At 37.1% G+C, this 9,916-nt stretch overlaps 1 protein-coding gene across 1 annotated transcript; it reads right to left on the reverse strand.

Moving 5' to 3' along the window:
- Positions 1–266: 266 nt before the first annotated feature.
- On the reverse strand, positions 267–7,122 carry SPMIP3 (sperm microtubule inner protein 3). Its single transcript, XM_060753925.2, has 4 exons — positions 7,055–7,122; positions 6,387–6,479; positions 3,277–3,452; positions 267–2,436 (listed from the first exon to the last, which is right to left on the reverse strand). Exons 1-4 carry the CDS (start codon positions 7,120–7,122, stop codon positions 2,327–2,329), a joined length of 447 nt encoding a protein of 148 aa, XP_060609908.2. The 3' UTR covers positions 267–2,326.
- Between the last annotated feature and the right edge of the window lie 2,794 nt (positions 7,123–9,916).

Consider the following 9,916-nt stretch of genomic DNA (forward strand, 5'->3'; position numbering starts at 1 on the left):
CCGCCCGTCCTCCCCTCTGTCATGCCTCTGAACCTAGCTGCGATTAGCGCTGGGGAACTAGAGTGCGCCCGCACGCGGCGGGATATATATACCGAGGGGGCGGGGTGGGCGGGGGGTGGACGGAGCTTCAAATATTCATTTTTATTTCATTAAACTTAGAATGTTCCGGATTTCTGCGCATGCGTGAGAGGAAACCCATAGGTGTGAATTTCGCAGATGGACACTCGAAGAAATACGGTTACAGGTAAGCAACCTAAATTTTTCCCTGTACTATCTAAAACTTCAAAAAATGGCTGCAGTTACACTTAAAAATGTACCTATTTTAACTTACATACAAAATGAATCTTAAGAACAAACCTACAGAACCTATTTAGTTCATAACTCGGGGACCGCCTGTATTTAGAAATCCCAGATTATCCAATCCATTGCTAGCCATGTTTTTTAAAATAGGAGTTTGTGGCATTACCTAGAGTTGTGCAACCAGCATTTATATGAGTGGATTGCTTGTTGGACTCTTTATTGTAGCTCCTTATGTCCCTTAAAGGGAACTAGTGGTGTGTAGTGGTTTGTGCATTGGATTTTGACTGTGGAGACTAGGGCTCAGATCCCTGGTCAGCCATGGAAACCCACAGGGTGTTACTGAGAAAGTAATACTCTATCAGTTCCCAGAAGAAGGCAATGGGAAACTTCTTCTGAATAAAAATTGTCAACAAGACCACATGATAAGGCAGCCATAAGGTTGGAAATGATTTGAAAGAACACAACAACAAAAACAATGTTCCCCCACAGGTCACTTCCTAGTGTCCCCAAGCTTAAGAATGTGTGGGCTCTAGTTTTTTCCAAGTTAGTGTAGATTTTCTAAAGCCTTACTGTAAACCAAAGATACATTAGAAAACAAATATTTAATTTCATCATTCAAGATAATAGAAGTGGTCTGTCCTCTTTTCTCTAATATATTTAGCTTAAGCAATACTTAATCAAAGCTCCTGAACATAAATCTGGTAATATCCTTGTTTTTCTTCTTATTTTAACCATTTTTTTTCAAATTAGTACACTGTAGTGAGCGGACATTTCTCAACCAGTTATCCTCTGTTGTACTGAGTTTTATTTTTCGGATTGCTGAAATGCAACTGTTAAAGTTGGATTAGTTTTATTGTGTTTTTATTCTGAATAAGTTTTAAGGGGATCTTTTTTATATTCTCCCTATTCAAACTTCTGCATGAAGTTTTGCCTCCCTGTTTACTGGATTAGTACTGATACAGTCTAGGTTCTTTCTTTCTTTCTTTCTTTCTTTCTTTCTTTCTTTCAATCCTTACAGCTTGCTAAAGGTGTGTATGGAGGACAGGTGTTGCCATGTTGCATTCTAGGAAGAAAGGTCATGTCCATTTCATTTTGCTAATACGAAACACTGGTAAGGGGTGTTTTTGGTAATTATATTAATAGCAACAAGATGAGTAGGACACTTATTCCTTGGTTACATCAATCAGTTGACTGGTATTGATCTATGCTTCCTGTGTCCAGACTCTACTGCAGGCGTGGGCAAACTTTGGCCCTCCAGGTGTTTTGGACTTCAACTCCCACAACCAACTGTTTTGCAAATTGAGCTTGGGAATATAACAACAAACTTGTTTAATCTTATTGTACTGGTAGAGATTCTAAACCACTTGTTGATGCTTAGGGGTACATATACATGCATTTTTTTCATAATAAAAGGAAACCAATGCAAAGTATTTACTTGTTCATGTTTGCACTACACTTGTATAATTAGATTAAAAATTGAGGGAGAATAATGGGGAGGGAAGTTATGATAATAGCATAGATGTGTTGTTTGGTACATAGAAATATATTTCCCTGCAGTGAAATTGCAAACAAAAGCAGTAATATCCATAATGCCTGCATCAATTCCAGAATTACTGTAATGCTTCATGCAAAAGGAAAGGAAGCTGGTGAGAAATCCCCCGAAATGAAGCCATTAAATTATAATTATACACTCCTAGATTCTGTAATGTTGCCTGCTTTACATTTACATTAAAGGAGGCTTCTTATATGTAGTGACCAACTTCTGCACTCTAAAAATGTCACTCCAGCTTTACATTGAATAGGATTATTATTTTACTGTTGCTTTGTGTTTCATTTTGATATTTGCCACTTTAAAGTTCTTCCATTTTTAGATCAAATTTTCAAAGAATTCGAAGCCATGTAGTTTGTGCTTAAGATTGCCATAGCATCCATATATTCTTAGCAACAGTTTTAGTACTTTTGATAGACACAGTCTTGAACCAGATCTTCCATGTTGCTTTCTAGAAATGCTAGATGAAAGAATTTATCAAACTCCCATAAATGAAGGTTTACCTCCCCTCCTCTTGGCAGAAACACTTTTCCAAACCGACAGTGATTCAGCCTCAGTTCTTGGGCGATAGTCATCATCAGCACTACCTGTAATTCAAAAGTAAAAACATATTGACCATTGCTCCTTGAAAATGAATAGTTCACTATTTCATCTCCATCCCATATACATTTATATACAAACATGCTTCCCATAAACTTATTTTTATGTACTTTTCTTATGAATGCAGAGTAGCTTGTGCCCTTTGGTAACTGTTGTATTTCCCCCTCCATTTTAGTTTTCCTCTCACCCTAAATTGTTGTAATTTGATATTCCCTCTTGGTACAGCTTATTCCGAATTGATTAATACTTGAAAAGAGTGACAAAGTTTGCAATTTTAAAATATTTCTGATTTGAGCTTGGAACCAAATTATCACAGAAAAAAAGTTGGAGCAATTTATCACTTTAACATAACCGTGTAAATAATGGCCAGAGGACACAAGATTTTGGAAAAAAAACATTGTTTTTCAAATATAATCATCTATCTACACAGCAGTGTGATCAAGTGTTTTGCTTGCTTCCCAAGCGTCCACTTGAAAGGTGGTTGATTATCTGTCTTCGGAGAATTTGGTTTAAGAAACACAAGTCAATTGTTCACCTGGAAATGGTATCCCAGACTCACTTCCAAGTTACAAAGCCATGTAATATGTCTGCTAATATATAGAATACATATGTGGATTCAGTGGAGGCGTATTTGTTTTATTCCTTGAAAATGAAGGTACTACAGTACAGTATTTTGTTGTGGTTGCATGTTATGCAATAGGAACATTTTCTGCTCCCTTTTTAAACATTGCAAGTTGTATATAAACCAATGCATAAAGTATTTTTAGACATTTAGGAGGTATTTTCCTAATGGAACATATGAATTAGCCAGCTAAGCTTTTGCTTACCTAACTTGAAGACCGGTAATGTGAATGCTTCTCTATATGTGGTTTGTGTGTGCCAGTCATGGACTTTCTTCATTTTCCTTTGGTAGTGAATGTACTGCTTCAGAATGTGGTGGTCGTATTCATGGTGAGGCTCAGTTTCATGTTTTACTGGAATTGGCTGCAGTTTTGTGAAAAGTCTGAAGCAAGGGTATAAAATGGTTAAGTAATCTCACATTGATATCCTGCTTGACACAACACAAGCCACTCCTAAGAACAGCAAAATATCTTAATGCTAATTCTAATAACCTTTTTTAATGGGCTATTCAGTTTTAATCCAGCTGTGGTCTGGTAAGCATTAGCAGCATGGTGGATTACCACGAGACTCTCATAATAAACTATTGTTACTAAATTGGCCCGATCATTCTTGAAAAGGCAAAAATGAGGTTGTGTACCTTGCAGTTAATTACTGTAAATGGCATTGATTTTTTGTCTCTGGAAGCTTACTGTAATATACAATAAATAGCTTTCAATACTAGCCAGGGTATTTTGTTTTATATTCAGGGTTCTCATTGGAAATAGTTTCTTGCATTAGGCATAACATGCCAGTGCACAATGGCCTAAATTTGTATGCTTATGTTAGCAATTGAGAACAAAGAGGGGAAGGGAAATACCAGGAAAGCATTTGGTGCAGGAGGAATCATGTGATTGAACCATCCATTCACATGTCCTCTGTTGCACTGCTTCTTAAACTGAGGATACCAAACCCAAATGAAGTTCCCATAGCTTAGTGTTGGGGTCCCGAAAAATTTGATAACAGAAGTTTTTTTAACGTCACCAAGTGGCTGTTTTAGACACTAATCCAGGGGTCCTCAAACTTTTAAACAGAGGGCCAGGTCACAGTCCCTCAAACCGTTGGAGGGCCGGATTATAATTTGAAAAACAAAAACAAACAAAACATGAATGAATTCCTATGCACACTGCATGTATCTTATTTGTAGTACAAAAAAACCCACTTAAAAACAATACAATAATTAAAATGAAGGACAATTTTAACAAATATAAACTTACTAGTATTTCAATGGGAAGTGTTGACCTGCTTTTGGCTAATGAGATAGGATTGTTGTTATTGTATGTTTTCAAGTTGTTTCAGACTTAGGTTGACACTGAGCAAGGGCCGGATAAATCACCTTGGAGGGGCGTATCTGGCCCTCAGGTCTTAGTCTGAGGACCCCTGCACTAATGTATTGTTCAATATTTACAGTGGCATCTGCAGAAAATGTTTCATCTATACTTCATAAAAAGGATACCAGCCTGTTTAGCTAGCCTTTGCAAATGCTGATTTATTATCACTATATCTTTGATATTTATACCTTTTTTATATATCCAAATATCTGGGGTCACGTAAAAAATTATTGGGTCAAAGGAGTTCCCAAGTGGAAATGTTTAAGAAGCTCGCTGTGCTCTATTGTATGCCTCATTGCCTATTTTAAAGATTGGCTAATAGCAATACTAGCTCCACTTTTTGTAAATGTGTGAATCGAATTTTTTGTTCTTTGTGGTCTCTGTAAAATTGTACATAATGGGTTATCCACGCATGTCTGGTGCAGTTTGGAACCTTCTACATCTCTAAATTGAAACATTTCGGTGGAGGCCCTGCCCACTCTCCCCATACTGTATAAATGCCCATGGATAGAGGCAGAGCCTCGGTTCCTTTTCCCCCCCCCGCCGCTAATATCAGTCTCTTGGAACCTCTCTCCTATCTCTTTTGTGCTCTTTAACAGTCTCTCTAACGGCTTTGACTTTGACTGTCTCTTTCACTCACATCTCCTGCTGTTCACCGCTTGACTTGGAGTGACAATGCTACCAAATTACCCCCAGGCTAGTTCTTACCTATTAAGGGTCCACCACATCCTTCTTTAAGAAATATGGGGGCTGTGGGAGCAAAATCCTGGCCTCTGATGGCCACAGGATGTGTCTGCTGTGCCTGGGTAAAAGCCATATTCCCCAGTCTTGCCAGATCTGTCAGGCCTTAACCCTCCAAAGTGCGCCACAATAGGGAGTCCTGCTGTAAGGTCTTGCTGTGCATATGTGACCCATATGTGCAAATTTTACAGACCAGTACTTCAAGAAACAGTTACAGGCAAGCAACTCGTTATTTTGCAATGACAAAAACTTGAGCTCTCTTTTGCTCTTTGTGCTATTTACTTAAATAGTGCCACGTCAATTTCAAGTGATATATGAGAATTTTTGAGAAATTTCTTGTTTCCTTTTTATTGTCTTGGGTCTTGGGTGCATAAGTGAAATTGTCCTATGTCTTGTGAGTCAATGTTAAAGCCTGGGAATTGAAAGTACTAGTGCAAATATATCCTCTCTGCATACACAACAGAGAATGTAGTCATATCTATTTCTGAGATTAGTTTTTTACTTTACTTAATTTGTTAAAGAATGGTTTTTGCCAAGCCAGCATTTTCAATGTCTTGGAAAGAGCCCATAAAATTAATATATTTAAAGTTGGATCTCTTTTTACTATGACTAACCCTAGCTTCATCATGCTATACAACTGATGTGTGCTTGATCAGAAGACTTTATTTTCCTGATGTCTACCTCTAAGCAGCCCCAGCAAAATGTAGTTTTTCCTCTCTGCTGTATTTTAAACTGGTTCGTAACAAAGGTCTTCAAAACATTGCAGAAAGTTCTCTGTACTGTTATGGCAGTGTACAAAGTTATTTGCCTGAGGAATTGGGTGTGCTTTCTTCCTCTTTTGCCATTCTTCGTTTTTCTTAATTGAAAGCTTTACTCCCCTTCAGTTGTGTCCCTTGTGTTCACATACCAGAAAGTTAAACAACAATATTTGACAGATAGATAATTTTAAATAAATGTTAAAATCATGTCAATAAATAATTTATGCTATCAGGTATCTTTTAAAGGAGATATGTTCCATTTCTGATAAGTGAGATATGGGAGTGATGGGGAAGGGTATTGTGTATCTCCTGTCTGGCCCACTGATTTTCTACTTTGAAGCTGAAAAGAGCCATATGCAGAATGTCCTAGGAATGTTCGTGCCACTGATGATTTGTCATAATCAATTAGCACACCTAAGGGGTGATGGGTAGTACAAAATCTATTCTTACTTTGCCTGTCCTTCAGGAGGATATGCAACATAAAGCCGTGCCAGTTGACCTGGATAGTAACCACAGACATCCTTTCCTTGATGATGTAGAATCCTAGTAAGAAAACAAAATGCTCAAATTCTATATTTCAAATGTGATTTTAATTGTATGTGCTCATATTGTACATTTAACTAACAGCAAATACTCTACATATTTTAAAAGTGCATTTAAAATGCCAAAATAATGGATCGAATCTTGTCATTCTAAGACAGTATAAATACCTGAGGGAGCAACTGAAGATCTATAGGCATCAGTCTTATGCTACCGCTAAAGTTCATAGTAACCATGTGTCATATTTGGAATGTTTTGTTCCACTTGTATTAAATGTCTTTCATTCTCAGCATTTTCCAAGCCTTAATTGGAAAGAGCAATGTCTGTTTTCCAGGGGTTATCCATTGAACTTCTAGCAGATATTGATAACTTTGTTTTTTATGGGCTTGTAACTTTCCAAACTGTTGTAAGCTACCTGCACATTGAGGAAGGCCAGGATGTACAGGAAAGATATTGTCAGAACACAGTGAAATAACTGGACAAAATCACAGTATATTCCAATGCAGACATATAAGACCAACACATAATAATTGCAATAACAACACAATTATAATGATTTTTTTATCCTCATACTTTACCCTGTTGGGATTTCAGGTGCTGAATCTATAAACCGCCGTAATTTTACTGCTGTAATATTTCCTGCCATTAAAATCTCTGGAAAAGATAGTAGGATATTATACTCCTTGTTAATTACTTCAGTACTTAATTATAATATAAACAGCGTTATAATGAGTATGTATTCATAAAGTCTATTTGAAGTTAATATTCAGAGACTTAATATCAAAATTTTAAAAGGGAATTAATTCTTCTTCTCCCTCCCTCCTCCGAGTGTCCTTTCTAAAACGGTACTTATCTTTAAACTTTTGTTTTGTGTAGGGTGGCTTGGTTATGTTTTACACATTATTTCATAAACATGGAAATACATGAGTGAATATATCTGAACATAAAAAGTGAAATCAACACCATACATCAATCGGTAGTAAACATTAATTCATTACTTGGAAGCATAAAGCCCAGGATCCAATTGAGTACTGAGGCTCATGGAAGAAGCTGTGGCAGCGGATCTAGATAGAGGTAATTCCCTTGCCCCGACAACATTATTTTATTTCATTTAGATCAGTGGTTCCAACATTTTTTTGATCAGGAACCACTTGAACAGGGAACACTCTCCAACATTAGTACCCAAAGGATTACGAATAGGTTTTTGGTCAACTTTAGATTTGGTTTGGTATTTTGGAGTGCTGATTTAGGAAATTGCATTGGATTGAGCGGACAAAATCGTGCACACTGGTTTCCTCACTCATTGCCCTACTTTCTCTCTTGCTCTTATCCAACGGTAGCATGCACCCCTGGCTGAGAACCTTATTTTAGACCTTATTTTAGGTCTTGTAGTCCACCCATGGGCCCATGGGTTGGAAACCACTGATTTAGATGCTGTTTTTCTAATGGAGTGGGGCCCAAAGCAGCTTACAAAAACAATCAATTGAAACCTGAATAGTACATTTTAAAACACAAAATTACATTATAATATCAGAATAAACATAATGTAAAACCATTAAAAAGTATACAGGGGCCAAATAAAGCAAGCATATTAATCAAAAGGCTGGCTGCAGGCAGTTATTCATAAAATCCCTGCTTGATCAGGAAAGACCTGCTGGCAAAAGGTAAACATGGAGCATATCAGCCTTGTTTCCTATGGTAGGGGCTTTTCAGAAGCTGGAAGCTCTCCAGGGGCCTTATCATAAACACACCATAATCCAGATCATTCAGTTACATTATTGTTAATTCAGTCATCAAATCAAATTTGGCATTGGTTCAGATCATGGGACTCTCTGCCATAGATGTTGCCACTGTTGAACTTAGGGGTACACATTATTTTATTACATTCTCCAGAAAGACTTTTTTTTCCCTTTTAAAGTTGCTTTTCTCCTAGAATAGACCTATTAAATCAATGAAACTTAATTATTATTTAATTATAAGTTCCCATTGATTTACCAGGCTTACTCTAGGTAAAACCTGCAGTTGGTTTTAGGTCATGGAGAATTTTCAAAAGTAGTTTATGGTTTATCTTGTTCTGCTGTTCAAAGAGGAATATAGCCTTATCTGAAGCCATTAGTTTCTACATCTCCTTGGATCTCAGCCATTTTTTTACAGGTATGAGAAACATATGAGAGATTTTTCCAGTGCCATTTTAAAAACTAAACTTGTCTAGACATTTGACTTTATTGTTTACAGGATATTTTTGAATGTGTGGTTTAGTATTTGTATATTTATATAATTTTGTACCTCCTTTTAAATTTTCAGTTACAACTTTTCATTTGAACAATGAGTCATGGTCTGGTGTGTGCAAATGTTGACCTATTAGCATTGGAAAATATTATGGATTATGTGGCCTGTTGACTGCAGCAGTGAATTATGTTTTGGCCACTCCATGGCAACTTCCCGGTAAGGAAGTGTTTAAACTGGGATGAGTCAGAGGCTGAAAATGCCAGGTCTGTGCCTCCTCTCATTAAGACTCTTCCTATGCTGTTTCTAAGTGACAGTGTATACAAACTTGGCTTTGCTTACAATATACAGGTATATCACCCAAAGTTCTCTCACCACTGTACAATAAAATAACGGCTGCTCACTACTCAAAGTCCTTTAAAAAACCCAATATCAGTTGAAAACTAGTATAGCACTCAACGAATCCCTTTAACAGCCTATAAACCTGGTAACTATGTTGGTTTAACTGTTGTATGGAATACAACCTATAAAATATTCCCAAGTCTTGTTATTTTAGTCAACTTTGGAACATGAAACAGGGTGGTGTTCAAATGTGTCAGCTCTGAAAAAACCACACAGAGCTGTTGAGATCTGTTATATTTACCAACATTGTCACATTCTTGACAACCAGCAATGCTCAACTGTTGCCTTCATAATTGTCAGCAATGCCATCAAAGCTTTCACACCATGTAGTAATGTTTCTTATTTAGCATTTGCTTTTCTAATGTAAATTAAGGACCCCTTCTTAGTTTCCACATTATACATGATGACATAAATAGGTACAAGCAATATCCCGCTGTACAAATTGGGGTTCAAACAGTTATAGATACATGGAGTTTGCATGCCTTAGGCTCTGCAGATTGTATACAAAGGCTTAGCGCAGCTCTATAAAACCTTGAAAACATGATGATTTGTTTCAAGAGAAAACTTAGAAGTCAATTCCCTTCCAGACCCTTCTCTTGGGCCACCCCATCACAAATTCAAATGCCTCTGTGTTCTTCACCAGTCCATCTCAACAGGCAACAGCGATACCTCTTGGTCATTTTGAGACCAAGAGGAAAACAAACATTGGTGGTAATACCTGGTCCTGCAGTACTTGTGTGTTGTTGGTATTTTGTATTCTCATGAATTAGGGGGCTTCTCCATGTTTTGAGGAGTCAAAGCCATTCAGTCTC

The sequence above is a fragment of the Anolis sagrei genome, chromosome 1, assembly GCF_037176765.1.
Source record: "Anolis sagrei isolate rAnoSag1 chromosome 1, rAnoSag1.mat, whole genome shotgun sequence".
In the NCBI taxonomy this organism is placed as follows: Eukaryota; Metazoa; Chordata; class Lepidosauria; order Squamata; family Dactyloidae; genus Anolis; species Anolis sagrei.